Here is a 19,120-nt window from a genome sequence, read left to right as displayed (position 1 = left end):
GTTCCAGAACCTAAATTACCAGAGGAACCTTGAATTCCTAAATTAGATAAGGTCTACAAGGACAGGGTTGTACCACAGACTTTCCCGGTTCCCGTAAAGATGGCGAACATTATTAAGAACGAATGGGAAAGACTTGGTTCTTCTTTTTCCCCTTTTTCTTCCTTTAAGAAATTGTTCCCGGTTCCAGACTCTCAGTTGGAGTTGTGGGGTTTCGTCCCTAAGGTAGATGGTGCTATTTCCACACTTGCTAAACGCACTACTATCCCTCTTGAGGATAGTTTGTCGCTTAAAGAGCCAATGGATAAGAAGCTGGAAACTCTATTAAGAAAAATGTTTCAGCATACAGGATATTTGTTTCAACCAGCAGCGGCTGTTGCTGCGGTTGCTGGAGCTGCTACCTACTGGTGCGACTCCTTATCTGAGTTGATAGAGGTGGAATCCTGGAAAGAATTAGGGTCATAAGGGTAGCTAATTCTTTAATTTGTGATGCAAATATGCAGATTATTCACCTGAACGCCAAGGCTTCAGGTTTTTCTGTGCTAGCCCGTAGGGCACTTTGGCTGAAGTCCTGGTCTGCGCACATGACTTTGAAGTCTAGATTTCTTTCCCTCCTGTTAGGAACTGGGAATATCCCGGGATGAAATTCTTGGATACTGAGTCTTGGCAAAAGCAGGGATCTTCAGACGTTCCGGGAATACTCAGAAAATAACAACACGTTAGGCAGCTTTGTCATTAGCAAGTATTCGTTTTATTATGGGTAGGCACTGAGTTATATAGCTTATGGATGTACGCAGACATCCGTTACGTAACAAAGTATTATTTGCATAGCAAGTAGCATTACAGCCTTATTTGGTAATTTTGCATAACATATTTGTGGAAAATGAAACAAAAATTAAACTGTTTGTTTGTGGTAATGGAAATAAGATGTACACATTACATAGGTCATATGCCAGAAAAACAAGCAGCATCTGTGACGAACATAATATCAGTAACGCGCATAATGTCATTGAAGCATAATATCATTAGAGCACATAATATCAGAAAAAGCCCCTAATGTCAGAAAAAGTACCTAATGTCAGAAATATCAGAAAAACACATAATATCAGAAAAGCACGAGTGGTGTGTGATGAAAGAGTGCAGGTGGCAATGTACCTGACAATTAGAGAGAGTGCATGTGGGTAAGCAATACTACCTGACACCTCCCATTCAAGGGAAAGATTATTTTTGGTCCGGGTCTGGACTCTATCTTATCCACGGTTACTGGAGGCAAAGGTGCCTTTTTTACTGCAGGACAAGAAGAACAAGCCTAAGGGACAAGGTCCTAATTTATATCTAAAGGGGTGGAAAGTCCACGGCTTCATTCATTACTATTGGGAATTAAGAACCTGGCTCCCAGGAGGAGGCAAAGACACCACAGCCAAAGGCTTAAATACCTCCACTACTTCCCTCATCCCCCAGTCATTCTTTGCCTTTTATCAATGGAGGATGGCAGAGGAGTGGAGTTTTAAGTAGTCCTGTCAGCCTCTCAGTGAGAGCCTGAGCGAAAGTTAGAGTCCAAAGATGCAGGGAGAGTCTTTCTGCGAAACCATCCCTACTCATATTAACAGCTCCATAAGCAATCAGTGTTGACGAGTTTCGTTACCTGCTTTCTACACTCAAGTCCATGTCAGGAGCGAGGCTACTAACCTGTCACACTTGAAGGTCCGTGTTCCTGTTCCACAGCGTAGATTCTGGTAAGATTGTTTCATTTTTTATTAATAATGATAACATAGAAGACAGGGTCACAGTGTGGCACTTTTTTATTTTTACAGAATCAAGGGTTAATATTCCTGGAAGGGAAATTATTGAACAGGGGGGGGGGTTTATACATGATATTGTTTATTGGCAATGTGTGGAACTTTCAGGTTACTTGCGGGAATTTTGCGTGGCCATTTTTGGCGCATTTTTTCCTAGTGCAGGGGTGGTCCTGCCAGGCATTCCAAGGGACTGGGTATGTCTATCCTCTATGATCTATGGCGCAGGAGACGTAGCGGTTTCTGTTGTCAGAGTCCTAGGAGGTGGTGAGTTCCCCAGCCATTGGTGGTATAAAGGTGCCTTTTTGTTAATTACGTTAGTCTACCCAAAAGCGCAAACGAAGTCTAATTTCTGTCTTTATTGTGAGGAGGTTCTGGTAGATCGGCCTGCTCAACTATGTTCCACATGCCTTGATAAAGTTACAACATCTAAATGTAAACGGATGTCTAATACTACTGAGCCGTCCACCTCTAAGGGGATCGTCCCTGGAGGTGCGTTCCCTACATTCATCTCCGACTGCACATGCAGCGCCCCATGGTCCAACCATTACTCCTTCGGGAGAGATTCGTTGGCCGTCAGACTTTGTGGACCAACTGGAATCGGTGCCTTACCACGTTCTGCTCAGTGCAAGCATAGGGTTTATCATAGAGGCCCGACCCAGGGTTTGTTCTTGCCGATGGAAGATCCAGAGGCTCTATACGATGACGAGGCCCACTCCGACTCTTTGGAGGCGGCCCCTTCTGGGTCAGAGTCCGTGTCATCTTATCCTCCGGCGGCGGAGGAGCCTGGTTATAGGTTTAGGATGGAGAATTTGTGCTTTCTGCTACGGCAGGTGATTGCTACTCTGGAGGTTCCGGAACCTAAGATACTGGAGGAACCTGCGATTCCTAAGCTTGACAAGGTATACGAGGACAGGGTAGTGCCTCAGTCTTTCCCGGTTCCCGTCAAGATGGCTAATAATATTAAAAACGAATGGGAGCGATTAGGTTCTTCCTTTTCCCCTTCTTCTTCCTTTAAGAAACTGTTTCCTGCTCCGGACTCTCAGCTTGAGCTGTGGGGAACCATCCCTAATGCTATCTCTACGCTCATGAAGCGTACAACTATTCTCCTAGAGGATAGTTTGTCGTTTAAAGAGCCCATGGATAAAAAGCTGGAAAACATGTTGAGAAAGAAGTTTCAGCACACAGGGTTAGTTTGTGGTCCTTCCTTTTGGACTGGAGACGGCCCAAGAGTCTTCACAAAGGTTCTGGGAGCACTGCTTGCAGTGGCAAGATCCAGGGGACTTACTTGTCCTGGTGTGAGAAACATGGATATCCTTGGCATAAGGTGAAGGTATCTAGGATTCTGTCCTTTCTCCAAGATGGGTTGGAGAAGGGTCTTGCCGCTAGTTCCTTAAAGGGACAGATTTCCCTCCCTGACATCCAATCTTTTGTTCAGGCTCTGTCTAGAATCAGGCCTGTCTTTAGACAGTCGGCTCCGCCTTGGAGCTTAAACCTAGGTTTTGCAGAGGGTTCCGTTTGAACCTATGCATTCCATAGACGTTAAGATTTTGTCTTGGAAGGTTCTCTTCCTGTTCGAAGGTTCTCTTCTGGCTCGCATAGTATCTGAACTAGCTGCCTTGCAATGTGATCCTCCTTATCTGGTGTCTCATGCGGATAAGGCTGTACTTCGCACTGGGTTGGGGTTTCTCCCCAAGGAGGTGTCTAACCGTAATTTCAATCAGGAAATAGTGGTTCCTTCTTTGTGTCCTAACCCTTCTACTTCAAAGGAGAGGTTACTTCATAACCTGGATGTGGTTCGTGCCTTGAAGTTCTATGTTCAGGCTACCAAGGATTTCAGACAGTCTACATCTCTTTTTGTGGTGTATTCTGAGAAGCGCAAGGGGCAAAAGGCCTCTGCTACTTGTTTGTCTTTTTGGTTGAGGAGCTTGATTTTCTTGGCTTATGAGACAGCGGGACATAAGTCTCCTCAGAGGATTACGGCTCATTTAACTAGATCTTTGGTTTTATCTTGGGCCTTCAAGAATGAGGCCTCTATGGAGCAAATTTGTAAGGCGGTTACCTGGTCCTCACACACTTTTACAAAGTTTTACAAGTTTGACGTTTTTGCTTCTGCGGAAGCTGTTTTTGGGAGAAAGGTTTTACAGGCTGTGGTGCCCTCAGATTAGGGTCCACCTTTTACCCTCCCGGTTTGATTCAGTGTCCTCAAGAGCTTGGGTATATGTTCCCAATAGTAATGAATGAAGCCGTGGACTCTCCTCCCCTTTAGATGGAAAACATAAATTATGCTTACCTGATAATTTAATTTCCATCGAGGGGAGGAGAGTCCACGGCTCCCGCCCGCATCTCTGTTGGGCGGATCTAAATTTAATCATCTTCTGGCACCTTTTATACCCTGATATTTCTCCTACTGTTCCTGGTTCCCTGTGACTGGGGGATGATGGAAGTGGGGGAGGTCTTCAAGCCTTTTGCTGGGGTGTATTTGCCTCCTCCTGGTGGCCAGGTTCTTAATTTCCAATAGTAATGAATGAAGCCGTGGACTCTCCTCCCCTCGATGGAAATTAAATTATCAGGTAAGCATAATTTATGTTTTTTGCTCCTTTCGTTCAGACAAATCCCAACGTCAGCAGCCCTCTGCAAAGCCGGAGCAGTCCGAGGGAACTTGGAAGCCCCCTCAGTCCTGGAATAAATCCAAGCAGAATAAGAAGCCCGCCAAGTCAAAGTCAGCATGAAGGGCCGGCCCCTGATCCGGCTTCGGATCTGGTAGGGGGCAGACTGTCACTCTTTTCAGAAGCTTGGTTTGGGGACGTGCAAGACCCGTGGGTTCTGGAGGTCATCGCTCAGGGATACAGGATTGGTTTCAAGTCTCATCCTCCCAGGGGCAGATTCCTCTTTTCAAACCTGTCTTCAAGGCCAGCAAAGAGAGAGGCCTTTCTAGGGTGTGTGAGGGATCTCTCTGCCCTGGGGAGTCATTGTACTGGTTCGTCCAGCAGAGAGAGGTCTGGGATACTACTCAAATCTGTTTGTAGTACCAAAGAAGGGCACTTTTCATCTGTTTCTAGACCTAAAGTGTTTAAACAAAGACAATAAGGTTCATTCTTCTTTAGTCCAGGAAGGACAATTTATGACCACGATAGACCTGAAGGATAGGTCCCTATTGACTAGGAACACTTTAGGTTCCTAAGATTTGCGTTGCTGGACCAGCACTTCCAGTTCATTGCACTTTCATTTGGTCTGGCTACGGCGCCAATAGTTTTTATGAAGGTTCTAGGCGCTGTGCTCGCAGTAGCTAAAACCAGAGGGATTGCAGTGGCACCGTACTTAGACGACATTTTGGATCAAGCACCGTCCTGTCGTCTGTCAGAGGACCATTCGAAATCTCTTCTTTTTCTTCTTCGATCTCATGGATAGAAGATAAACTTAGCAAAGAGTTCTCTTATTCCCAGTACCAGGGTTGACCATATCTATGAGGATATTTCTTACACACTCCTTCAGGCCATCTGTGGCTCGTGTATGGAGGTTATTGGACTTATGGTGTCCTGCATGGACATCATCCCCTTTGCCAGATTCCATCTCAGACCTCTTCAACTGTGCATGCTGAGACAGTGGAACGGCAATCATTCAGATTTGTCTCAACAGATTTCTCTGGACAACCGGTCAAGAGAATCGCTCTCCTGGTAGCTTTGTCCAGATCATCTGTCCCAAGGGACGTCCTTCTTGAGACCATCCTGTGAGATTGTCACTACGGACCCGAGTCTCTCAGGGTGGGGAGCCGTTTGGGGTGCCAGGAAGGCACAGGGCCTGTGGACTCGAGAGGAATCCCTCCTCCCGATTAACATCTTGGAACTTCGAGCAATCTTCAATGCTCTGAAGGCTTGGCCCCTTCTGGGTTTGACCCAGTTTAGTAGATTCCAATCGGACAACATAACCTTGGTGACTTACCATCAGGGGGAATGAGAAGCTCCCTAGCAATGAGGGAAGTATCTCTGATTCTGGAGTGGGCGGAGGCCCACAGCTGTTCGCTGTCAGCAATCCACATTCCGGGTGTGGACAACTGGGAAGCGGATTTTCTCAGCAGACAATCCTTCCATCCGGGGGAATGGTCTCTCCACCCCGAGGTGTTTGCGGAGATATGCAACAGTTAGGGGATGCCGGAGATAGATCTCATGGCATCTTGTCTCAATACCAAGCTACACAGATATGGGTGGAGGTCCAGGGATCCTCAGGCGGAGGAGGCTGACTGCGTGGAGATTGAACGCTTAGTCCTAGCCAAGAGAGGTTTTTCTGAGAGAGTTATTGATACTCTCATTCAAGCCCGTAAGCCGGTTACTCGTCGCATCTATCATAAGGTGTTGTGGACGTACTTATTCTGGTGTGAAAAGCGTGGATTTCCCTGGCATACGGTCAGGGTTTCCAGGATTCTTTCTTTTTTCCAGGATGGTCTGGAGAAGGGCCTTTCGGCTAGCTTGATTAAGGGGCAGATTTCTGCCCTATCTGTTTTGCTGTACAAGAAGCTCGCTGAGCTTCCAGACGTCCAGTGTTTTATTCAGGCTCTGTCTGGAATCAGACCTGTGTTTCGACCTAGCGCTCCTCCTTGGAGTTTAAATCTTGTTCTTAAGGTGTTGCAGAGGGCTCCGTTTGAGCCTATGCATGGCCTTTACATTAAATTATTGTCTTGGAATGTTCTCTTTTTACTGGTTATTGCCTCGGCACGCAGAGTTTCTGAGATGGCGGCCTTGCAATGTGAGCCCCCTTACCAAGTATTCCATGCTGATAAGGCTATGCTTTGTACTGGGTTAGGTTTTCTTCCTAAGATTGTTTCTGATCGTAACATCAATCAGGAGTTTTTTGTTCCTTCCTTGTGTCCTAGTCCTCCTTCTTCAAAGGAGCGTTTACTTCATAATTTGGATGTTGTTCGTGCCTTGAAGTTCTATCTTCAAGCCACTAAGGAGTTTCATCCACTTCCTTGTCTTTTTGGTTGAGGAGCATTATTTGCTTAGCTTATGAAACAGCGGGACATAAGCCTCCTCATAGGATTAGGGCTTATTCTACTAGAGCAGTGGCTTCCTCTTGGGCCTTCAAGAATGAGGCATCTATGGAGCAGATTTGTAAGGCGGCTACCTGGTCCTCCTTACATACCTTTTCAAAATGTTACAAGTTTAACGTTTTTGCTTCGGCTGAAGCATCTTTTGGGAGAAAGGTTTTGCAGGCTGTGGTGCCCTCAGAATAGGGTCCGCCTCTCTTTTTCACCCTCCCGTTTTCATTCAGTGTTCTCTAGAGCTTGAGTATATGTTTCCCACAAGTAAGGAATGAAGCTGTGGACTTTCCTCATATTAAGATGGAAAACATAAATTATGCTTACCAGATAATTTCATTTCCATCTGTATGAGGAGAGTCCACGGCACCTGCCTGTTTTCTCCGTTGGGCGGACCTAAATTTTTTGGTTGTTCTTCTGGCACCATTAATACCCTGATATTTCTCCTACTGTTACTTGTTCCCTCGGCAGAAAGACTGGGAGATGAGGGGAGTGGGGGAGGTATTTAAGCCTTTGGCTGGAGTGTCTTTGCCTCCTCCTGGTGGCCAGGTTCAGTATTTCCCACAAGTAAGGAATGAAGCCATGGACTTTCCTCATACAGATGGAAATTAAATTATCTGGTAAGCATAATTTATTTTGTTCTATCTTAATCATGAAAGAAAAAAATGTGGTTTTTAAATCACTTTAAGATTGTACTCAAATGTGAAAAATTAAAAATTTCACTAGAAACAGATCAAGTAATTAAATTTAAACTCTGGCTGGGAAACATATCTTGCAAATAATGGGCACAACTTTTGTAAAATGTGCAGTGTGTAACCTGAACTATTTTTTTGTATTTAACTACCTCAGCTAACAAACTGTTTTTTAATAAATTTAAACCTTTTTAATATCTTCTGAAGCTGATATCATTTGATATGACTTTATTACTCCTAATTATGCAGCTATTAGTTTACTGCCATACCACACCCTGCTTTTGTGTTTAATTAAGATGTAAGTAAAGAGTTTATATTTTTTAAGGACTTTCCAATTTTGACCTCTTTGCCCCTTAAATTATTGACTTGGCAAGCACAGAATCAAAAACATAATTTATACTTACCTGATAAATTATTTTCTTTCCTGGCATAGAGAGTCCACGAATCCATTCAATTACTAATGGGAATTCAATTCCTGGCCACCAGGTGGAGGCAAAGAACACCCCAGCAAGGCTTCAAGTACAATCCCCAGTCATTCAGCCAAGGAAATATGGAAAGAGAAGAAGACACAAAGGGTATAGCGGTGCCTGAAGTTTAGGAAAATGACAAAAAGCTGTCTTAAAATAAAGGGCGGGTCGTGGGCTCTCCATGCCAGGAAAGAAAATAATTGATCAGGTAAGTATTAATTATGTTTTCTTTCCAATGGCATGGAGAGTCCACAAATACATTCAATTACTAGTGGGAACCAATACCAAAGCTAGAGTCCACAGAATGGAAGGGAGGGATAGACAAGACCTAAAATAGAAGGCACCACCACTTGAAGAACTTTCCTCCCAAAAGAAGCCTCAGCTGAGGCAAAACCATAGAATTTGGAAAATTTGGAAAAGTATGCAATGATGACCAAGTGGCCGCCTTGCAAATCTGTTCCATAGAAGCATAATTTTTAAAGGCCCAAGAGGAAGAGATAGCCCTAGTGGAATGAGCCGTAATTCTACAATGTTACACAGGCTAAGAATGACTGGGGATTGTGGGTAGTGGGAGGATACTTAAAGCTTTGCTGGGTGTTCTTTGCCTCCACCTGGTGGCCAGGAGTTGAATTCCCACTAGTAAATGAATGGATTTGTGGACTCTCTGTGTCATTGGAAAAAGGGCATCTTAGAACGTAAAAATAAATGACAAAACGGTTTTAAAACTTTATTGTAGTCCACTAAATTCCATAACCAAATAATTTCCTTTTTTAGGGTGGTACAGTCATAGGAAGCGCTCGATGTCAAGATTTCCGTGGAAGAGAGGGGCGACTTAAAGCTGCATCTAATCTAGTGAAAAAAGGAATTACTAATTTATGTGTGATTGGTGGAGATGGTAGCTTGACTGGGGCAGACACTTTCAGAGCGGAATGGACTGGCTTGTTAAATGATTTAGTTAAAGCAGGTAAGTTGCTTAGTTTTTAATTAAATGCATATATCAACAATGTGGAAAAAAAAAAACACCACTAAGTCTTGTTCAAGACATTGCAGCCCTATAGCTGTCCCTAATTGGCTCACCAGCTACAAGGAGTTGAAATGTCCAAGTCAAATTGGGACTTCAGCTAGCTGTGTGTTTAACCCCTTTGTGGGGAGGGTTAAACACATGGGGCTAGATTACGAGTGGAACGCTTGTGTGAGGGACACTGGGTGAAGCAATTAGGCTGGAGCTGGAAGTGCTTAATACATTTGAGACTAGGAGATGAGAACATTGCTATATGGTCTCAAGGTTGAATATTTTTACAGATATGTAGAGGTAGATATAAAGGCTGAGGTAGTAGAGTAAGTTAAAGGGACATGAAACCTAAAAATATCCTTTCATGAAATAGATAGAGCATGCAATTTGAAATAGCTTTCAGCTTCACTTCTATTATCAAATTTACTTTGTTATCTTGGTATAATTTGTTTAAACGAATACCTAGGTAAGCTTAGGAAGAGCAATGCACTACTGGGAGTTAGCTGGTGACTAATTGCTGCACATGTATGCCTCTTGTCATTGACTTACACAATGTGTTCAGCTAGCTTCCAATTGTGCATTGCTGCTTCCTAGGTGTACTCTTCAACAAATGATGCCAAGAGAATGAAGCAAATTTGAATAAATAAGTATATAATAATGTTTTTTTGTGTTTCTTTAATTGTACATTATCTGAATCATGGAAGTTACATTTTATTTTTACTGTCCCTTTAAGAGGTGGTGGTCAGACAGAGGAAACAAAGTATGAGATAACTGAGACAAATGGGAAAATACAAGGTCAATTGCTGAGCTGGCATATGTCAAATGGAAGAGGCCAAGGCCAAGCAAAGAAGTTAAAGAAAAAAGTGTGTCCACTGTGATGTTGTAAGAACAAAACTAAGGTAGCCAGGCAGTAAAGGAAAAAAGCTTACGTTCAGGGGGTGGTCAAGAGAAAGGGCACATGGCATGAATTGTCAAGGAGCTGAAGGAGAGAGAGGGAATGGAGGGGCATGCACTGGAAGATCCAGCAGGGTGAAGATAGCAGGCCAAATAACTTCCTTGTTTGTCGCTAAGCTTGGGGGAATTGCTGAAGTGAAAGCCACCAAAGAAGAGTGCGGCCGTAGAAAGAAAGCGGCTGATAGCCAGGTTTTTATTTATAACAAGAAAATTGAAGTGATGGTAAATTCTAAAGGATTTTTATTAACATCTATTTTATGAGTGGTAGAGAAGAAGTTGATAAGGGAAGAATACCAGTGAAAAGGATAAGGTTATAAGAAATGGATTGCAGAAATCAAGATTACCCTAACTTTCTGATGATGTGATCTTAATTTTATTAAAGGCACAAGGACATACGTTTTGCTTAATTGTCATACTGGTGTATTAGATATTTCAGCATATGTTCAATTTATTCTTCACATGTCTGTAGGAAAGATAACTGCAGAGGAAGCCAAAAACTCCAGCTTCTTGAATATTGTTGGCTTGGTTGGTTCCATTGATAATGATTTCTGCGGAACAGATATGACTATTGGCACAGATTCAGCCCTGCATAGAATAATGGAGATTGTAGATGCAATTACAACTACTGCACAAAGGTAACAATTATCCTCCCTGATTCTAAGCAATTGTGCATAAAATTCACAACCACTGTATACCCCAGAAACCACTGTGATGAATTACAGTGGTTCAAACTAAACAGTTTTAACTTGAAAAAGAAAACCGTTTGTGTAAAATAAAGACCCTTTACTGTACTTATGATTCATTTGTGCAGTAATCTTCCACCTCATTAGTGACCTTGTAGTTTAGCTAAAATAAATGTGTGAGCATTTCTGTCTTCTGTAACAGTCTACAACACATAGGAGAACATTTATACCTGCCCCAAAATAGCAACAGCAAAGGATATAATATAAAAATAATGAATGGGCTTTTCAAGGAGTATGTCCTTGGAGTGCAAAACAATGCATATTTTTCTATAAAAAAAAGTCCTTTTCTTTCCATAAGGCAGGGAGAGTCCAAGACTTCATTCCTTACTGTTGGGAAATACAACACCTGGCCACTAGGAGGAGGCAAAGACACCCCAGCCAAAGGCTTAAATATCCCTCCCACTTCCCCTATTCCCCCCAGTCATTCTTTGCCTTTCGTGAAGTGTCAGAAGATTCGGAAAGTCCTTAACGGGTATGTTCCCTTCAAAAGAGGACTGGAGTTTTAAGTAATTATATAAACCTCTCAGTGAGAGTATTGATGAAAGTTAGAGTCTGGAGATGCAGGGAAAGTTTTTCTGCGAAGCCATCCAGACTATCTATCTAACAACTCCTGAGCAGTCAGTGTTAACGAATTACACTGCTTGCTTTTCCATACTGTCAGAGCATCGCTACAAGGCTTTCACACTTGAGAGGCTGTATCTGTTCCACAGCACGGATCCTGGAGGGTAAGTTTGCATTATTGTTATAGCAGGGATTCCTGTATAGGGTCACAGTGTTACTCCTCTATACCTCAGTAGGATCAAGGGTTAATATCTCCTCAGAGTTTATTGGGAACAGTTTGGGGAGTTTATATACTGCTTTAACATTTATGAAAAACGTAATTTAGACTGTGTACTTTTGGCTGGAACAGGCAGGTTTCACTTTCACTTTGTACGTTGCGCAGCTCCTAATAGCTTCACACACTTTTTTATAGCAGGGGAGGTCCTGCCTTGTGCACCATGTGATCGAGTGCAGCTTCATTCACTTCCTTAGGATCCTGCTGCAGACAGCACTCCTGAAGAGAGTTTCTTGATAACTTGTCTGGGTCTAGGAGGTGGTGAGTGCCCCAGCCATTGGTTTTATAAAGGTGTATTTCTATATTTAAAACGTTTATTTTTGTATCGTTTTTCTTTCTACTGTGGGATTACATACCTACTATGGAGGACTCTAATAATACGTTAGAAGGTTCCACTCCTTCTGTAGTGATTAATAATACAGCTTAAATTGTGAGGAGGCCGTGGTTTGCCCACCTGCTCAATTTTGTTCCTTTTGCCTGGGTACTGTTTTAAAGTCTAAGAAGGGAGCTAAGTCTGCTATTAACCCTAGCGCAATTAGTCCCTCTTAGCCATCAACCTCTCTGGATTCTGTGAACTGAGACATTACTACCCTTTCTACCCTAACCGCTTCCCATGCAGTTCCCCACGGCATAGCTATTTCTCCGTCTGGAGGGGGCCTTTTTCCTGCGGATTTTACCGTGCAGTTACAATCGGCTGTGTCCACGGGCCTGAGTGCCCTACCTATCTTTCGGAAACGTAAGAGAAAGTTTAAACACAGTTCTCCTGTTTTACATTAATCTAATTTCCAATCGGATCTAGCGAATATGTCACAACTATCCGAGCATGAGTTAACCTCTGTGGCGTCAGAGGGTGAAATTTCGGAGTCGGAGACTTCTATTACTAAATCTCCTCCGGCGGAGGAGCCCTCCTTTAGATTTAAAATTGAACATCTGCGTTTTTTTACTGAAGGAGGTCCTGTCTACGCTAGAGGTTCCAGAGGCCAAGTTACCTGAGGAACCTAAGATCCCTAAATTGGATAGGGTTTATGAAGACAGGAAGATCCCACAAACTTTTCCGGTACCAGTTCGTATGGCAAACATTATTAGTAACGAATGGGAAAGAATTGGAAAATCCTTTTCTCCCTCAGCTACTTTTAAAAAATTGTTCCCGGTCCCTAACTCTCAATTAGAGCTATGGGACTCCATCCCTAAGGTAGTAGTAGCTAAGCGTACTACTATCCCTATTGAGGATAGCTTTTCCTTTAGAGAACATATGGATAAGAAGTTGGAAACTTTTCTAAGCAGAATGTTCCAGCACACAGGATTTTTATTTCAACCAGCGGTGGCCAGGGCCGCCACCTACTGGTGCGACTCTTGTCAGAACTTATCGAGGTGGAGTCTCCTCTCAAGGATATTAAGGAGAGAATTAAAGCTCTAAGAGTAGCTAATTCTTTCATCTGTGATGCGAATATGCAGATTATTCGCCTGAATGCTAAGGTTTCATGTTTTGCGGTCTTAGCCCACAGCGCTCTCTGGTTGAAGTCTTGGTCTGCGGATATGACTTCTAAATCCAGACTCCCTTCTTTTCCTTTCAAGGGGAAGATCTTATTCGGACAAGGTCTGGACTCTATCATCTCTACGGTTACTGGAGGGAAAGGTGGAGGGGCAGATTCCTACTCTCCAGACTGTCTACAAGACCAGAGAAGAGGACAGCCTTTTTAGATTGTGTATGGGATCTAGTCTCCTTAGGAGTAATTATCCCTGTACCTGCATCAGAAAGAGGTCTGGGGTTCTATTCAAACCTCTTTGTGGTTCCCAAAAAGGAGGGAACTTTTCGTCCAATTCTATACTTGAAGTGCCTAAACACATTTCTAAGTGTCCCCTCATTCAAGATGGAGACTATAAGATTAATCCTTCCCCTGGTTCAGGAAGGACAGTTTATGACTACTATAGATCGGAAGGATGCATTTCCAGTTCCTGAAGTTCGCCTTTCTAAATCGGCACTTCCAGTTCATAGCACTTCCGTTTGGCTTAGCTACTGCTCCAAGGATATTCATGAAGGTTCTGGGGGCTCTTCTAGTGGTGGCCAGAACCTGAGGTAAAGCAGTAGCTCCTTACCTGGACAATATCTTGGTACAGGTACCATCTTTTCGTCTAGCAAGGGATCACTCAGATTTTCTTTTAAGTCTTCTTCGGTCACATGGATGGAAGATAAACTTGGAAAAGGGTTCTCTTACTCCAGATACCAGGGGGAATTTCCTGGGCACAGTTATACACTCAGTGTCCATGAAGATCTTTCTAACAGATCATAGACGTTAACAACAAGCTAACAACAGCATGTCTTGCCCTCCAGGCCTCCTTGAGACCTTCGGTGGCCCAGTTTATGGAGGACTCATGGTGTCTTGTATGGAACTTCTTTCCATTTGCCAGATACCATTTCAGACCTTTACAGCTATGCATGCTGAGACAATGGAACGGCGACCATTCGGATCTGTCACAACAGATAGTTCGGGACAACCTGTTGAGAGACTCGCTATCTTGGTGGCTGTGTCAAGATCACCTGTCCCAAGGCACGTGCTTCTTGAGACCGTCCTGGGAGATTGTGACTACGGACACCAGTCTATCCAGCTGGGGAGCCATTTGTGGGCAGCGTCAGAAAGTTTTAAACTCTTTCTCCTACTGTAGTTGCCTTTCTGACCCTGACAACATACTGAACTGAAGACCGCAGAGCCTAAAAAGAACCAACAGAAATAATCTTCAAGAACACCCGGACCGGATACCCAGGCTCCAGAATCGGCTTGTTAGTACTAACAGAGGCAGACAGTAAGTGAAACAAACTTTCATATTTTGAGATCGCTTCTTACAGCGCTATTTTGCATCTAACTTCACTCCACACACTGTACTGTCCTCATACTACAAGACCGTAAAGCCTCGCAATATTGATATTAGGTTGCGATGAATGATATGCCATCTCTACACTAAAGATACAAGTATTACTCATAGTTGGCTCTGAGACCAGATCACTGTGATCAGAATTGGGCAGACAGTTAAAGGATGTTAAGGATTTATTGTTATTATTATTATCTAAGCAGAATTACACAGATGAACTCTCCATATCCAGCAAAAGGTTTTAAACTGATGAACTTTATAAAGGATCTATAATTAATTTTCTCTTGTTAAGTGTGTTCAGTCCACGGGTCATCCATTACTTATGGGATATATTCTGCTTCCCAACAGGAAGTTGCAAGAGGATCACCCAAGCAGAACTGCTATATAGCTCCTCCCCTCACATGTCATATCCAGTCATTCTCTTGCAACCCTCAACAAAGAAGGAGATCACGAGAGGAGTTGGAGTTTTTACTTAATTATTCTTCAATCAAAAGTTTGTTATTTTAAATGGCACCGGAGTGTGCTGTTTTTTCTATCTCAGGCAGTATTTGGAAGAAGAATCTGCCTGCGTTTTCTATGATCTTAGCAGACGTAACTAAGATCCACTGGCTGTTCTCGACATTCTGAGGAGTGGGGTAACTTCAGAAAATGGGAATAGCATGCGGGGTCCCCCGCAAATGAGGTATGTGCAGTACAATATTTTCTGGGAATGGAATTGACTAAGAAAACACTGCTGTTACCCATATGATGTAAGTACAGCCTTAAATGCAGTAGTAGCGACTGGTATCAGGCTGATAAATGTATGCGCAGTTGAGTTATTTTCTAGGGACTAGAATTTGACTGAGAAAATACTGTTATACTGAAATAATGCTTAAGCCTTATCTGCAGTAGAAGCGACTGGTAGCAGGCTTAGTGATAACTTTGCATGACATTGAAAAAGTTTGTTTTTAAAACGTTTACTGGCATGTTACTCGTTTTGTGAGGTACTTTTGTGATAAATCCTTTTTGGGCATGATTTTTTTCCACATGGCTAACGTATTTTTCTGCATAGAAACCGTTATATCAGGTCTCCCACTGTTGTAATATGAGTGGGAGGGGCCTTTTTTTAGCGCCTTGTTGCGCAGTTAAAATTCTAGCACAGTCTTCCTGCTTCTTCCTCCTTGATCCAGGACGTCTCTAGAGAGCTCAGGGGTTTTCAAAATTCATTTTTGAGGGAGGTAATCAGTCACAGCAGACCTGTGACAGTGTGTTTGACTGATAAAAGCGTTAAATCTTAGTTTGATATCCGTTTTTGGGTATTGAGGGGTTAATCATCCTTTTGCTAATGGGTGCAATCCTCTGCTAATTAATACATTTACCGTTAAGAATTGTTGACTATAACTGAATTAGTTCATTGTTATTCAACTGTGTTTTTGATAAGCGCTGCAGCGTTTTTTATATTGCTTGTAAACTTATTGAAAGTAATTTCCAAGCTTGCTAGCTTCATTGCTAGTCTGTTTAAACATGTCTGATACAGAGAAATCTGCTTGTTCATTATGTTTAAAAGCCGATGTGGAGCCCACTAGAAATATGTGTACCAACTGTATTGATATTATTATATAAATCAATCTTTACCGATAAAGAAATTATCACCAGACAACGAGGGGGAAGTTATGCCGTCTAACTCTCCTCACGTGTCAGTACCTTCGTCTCCCGCTCGGGAGGTGCGTGAGATTGTGGCGCCAAGTACATCAAGGCCCTTACAAATCACTTTACATGATATGGCTAATGTTATGAAAGAAGTATTATCTAATCTGCCCGAGTTAAGAGGCAAGCGCGACAGCTCTGGGTTAAGGACAGAGCGCGCCGATGACACTAGAGCCATGTCTGATACTGCGTCACAATTTGCAGAACATGGGGACGGAGAGCTTCATTCTGTGGGTGACGGTTCTGATTCGGGGAGACCGGATTCAGAAATTTCAAATTTTAAATTTAAGCTTGAGAACCTCCGCGTGTTGCTAGGGGAGGTGTTAGCGGCTCTGAATGATTGTGACACGGTGGCAATCCCAGAGAAATTATGTAGGCTGGATAAATACTATGCGGTACCGGTGTGTACTGACGTTTTTCCTATACCAAAAAGGCTTACAGAGATTATTAGCAAGGAGTGGGATAGACCTGGTGTGCCCTTTTCCCCTCCTCCGATATTTAGAAAAATGTTCCCTATAAACGCCGCCACACGAGACTTATGGCAGACGGTCCCTAAGGTGGAGGGAGCAGTTTCTACTTTAGCCAAGCGTACCACTATCCCGGTGGAGGATAGCTGTGCTTTCTCAGATCCAATGGATAAAAAATTAGAGGGTTACCTTAAGAAAATGTTTATTCAACAAGGTTTTATATTACAGCCTCTTGCATGCATTGCGCCTGTCACTGCTGCAGCGGCATTCTGGTTTGAGTCTCTGGAAGAGGCGATTCGCACAGCACCATTGGATGAGACTTTGAGCAAGCTTAGAACGCTTAAGCTAGCTAATGCGTTTGTTTCAGATGCCGTAGTGCATTTAACCAAACTTACGGCTAAGAATTCCGGATTCGCCATACAGGCGCGCAGAGCGCTTTGGCTTAAATCCTGGTCAGCAGATGTAACTTCTAAATCTAAACTACTGAATATTCCTTTCAAAGGGCAGACCTTATTCGGGCCCGGCTTGAAGGAAATTATTGCTGACATTACTGGAGGTAAGGGCCACACCCTTCCTCAGGACAGGGCCAAATCAAAGGCCAAACAGTCTAATTTTCGTGCCTTTCGTAATTTCAAGGCAGGAGCAGCATCAACTTCCTCCACTCCAAAACAGGAAGGAACTACTGCTCGTTACAGACAGGGTTGGAAAGGCAACCAGTCATGGAACAAGGGCAAGCAGGCCAGAAATCCTACTTCCACCCCTAAGACAGCATGAAGACAGGGCCCCCTTTCCGGAGACTAGTGGGGGGCAGACTTTCTCTCTTCGCCCAGGCTTGGGCAAGAGATGTACAGGATCCCTGGACGTTGGAGATTATATCTCAGGGATACCTTCTGGATTTCAAAACTTCTCCTCCACAAGGGAGGTTTCATCTGTCAAGGTTATCAACAAACCTAGTAAAGAAAGAGGCATTTCTACAATGTGTACAAGACCTCTTAGTGATGGGAGTGATCCACCCAGTTCCGCGAACGGAACAAGGGCAAGGTTTTTACTCAAATCTGTTTGTGGTTCCCAAAAAAGAGGGAACCTTCAGACCAATCTTAGACTTAAAAATCTTAAACAAATTCCTAAGGGTTCCATCGTTCAAGATGGAAACCATTCGGACCATCCTACCCATGATCCAAGAGGGTCAGTATATGACCACAGTGGACTTAAAGGATGCCTACCTTCACATACCGATTCACAAAGATCATTATCGGTACCTAAGGTTTGCCTTTCTAGACAGGCATTACCAGTTTGTAGCTCTTCCCTTCGGGTTAGCTACGGCTCCGAGAATTTTTACAAAGGTTCTGGGTTCGCTTCTGGCGGTACTAAGATCGCGAGGCATAGCGGTGGCTCCGTACCTAGACGACATTCTGATACAAGCGTCAAGTTTTCAAAATGCAAAGTCTCATACAGAGATAGTTCTAGCATTTCTGAGGTCGCATGGGTGGAAAGTGAACATGGAAAAGAGTTCTCTGTTTCCACTCACAAGGGTTCCTTTCCTAGGGACTCTTATAGATTCTGTAGAGATGAAGATTTATCTGACGGAGTCCAGGTTATCAAAAATTCTAAATGCTTGCCGTGTCCTTCATTCCATTCCAAGCCCATCAGTAGCTCAGTGCATGGAAGTAAAGTCCCCTTTACTGTATCTGGACCAGGAGACCAGGGATTCTCTTCTCTGGTGGTTGTCTCGGGTTCATCTGTCCAAAGGAATGACCTTTCGCAGACCAGATTGGACGATTGTAACAACAGATGCCAGCCTACTAGGCTGGGGCGCAGTCTGGAACTCCCTAAAGGCTCAGGGATCGTGGACTCAGGAGGAGAAACTCCTTCCAATAAACATTCTGGAATTAAGAGCAATATTCAATGCTCTCCTAGCTTGGCCTCAGTTAGCAACACTGAGGTTCATCAGGTTTCAGTCGGACAACATCACGACTGTAGCTTACATCAATCATCAAGGAGGAACCAGGAGTTCCCTAGCGATGTTAGAAGTCTCAAAGATAATTTGCTGGGCAGAGTCTCACTCTTGCCACCTGTCAGCGATCTACATCCCAGGCGTGGAGAACTGGGAGGCGGACTTTCTAAGTCGCCAGACTTTTCATCCGGGGGAGTGGGAACTTCATCCAGAGATATTTGCTCAGCTGATTCTTCGTTGGGGCAAACCGGAACTGGATCTCATGGCATCTCGCCAGAACGCCATGCTTCCGTGCTACGGATCCAGGTCCAGGGACCCGGGAGCGGTGCTGATAGATGCACTAGCAGCCCCTTGGGTTTTCAACATGGCTTATGTGTTTCCACCTTTTCCGTTACTGCCTCGACTGATTGCCAAGATCAAACAGGAGAGAGCATCAGTGATTCTGATAGCGCCTGCGTGGCCACGCAGGACCTGGTATGCAGACCTGGTGGACATGTCGTCCTGTCCACCATGGTCTCTGCCTCTGAGGCAGGACCTTCTAATTCAGGGTCCTTTCAACCATCCAAACCTAATTTCTCTGAGGCTGACTGCATGGAGATTGAACGCTTGATTCT

General features: G+C 43.7%; 1 protein-coding gene across 2 annotated transcripts in view; it reads left to right on the top strand.

Annotated features, from left to right (window-relative positions):
* The window catches only part of LOC128654357 (ATP-dependent 6-phosphofructokinase, muscle type), a 232,063-nt gene that overhangs the window by 97,806 nt on the left and 115,137 nt on the right, over window positions 1-19,120 (top strand). For both annotated transcript variants that reach the window (XM_053708238.1, XM_053708239.1), the window contains 2 exons: window positions 8,762-8,951; window positions 10,423-10,588. In XM_053708238.1, coding sequence (XP_053564213.1) covers window positions 8,762-8,951; window positions 10,423-10,588 — 356 coding nt within the window. The remainder of the gene's footprint in view (window positions 1-8,761; window positions 8,952-10,422; window positions 10,589-19,120) is intronic.

The sequence above is a fragment of the Bombina bombina genome, chromosome 3 (assembly GCF_027579735.1).
Source record: "Bombina bombina isolate aBomBom1 chromosome 3, aBomBom1.pri, whole genome shotgun sequence".
In the NCBI taxonomy this organism is placed as follows: Eukaryota; Metazoa; Chordata; class Amphibia; order Anura; family Bombinatoridae; genus Bombina; species Bombina bombina.
The sequence above is the reverse complement of the archived record's forward strand: the minus strand, read 5'-3'. Positions and strand labels throughout refer to the sequence as shown.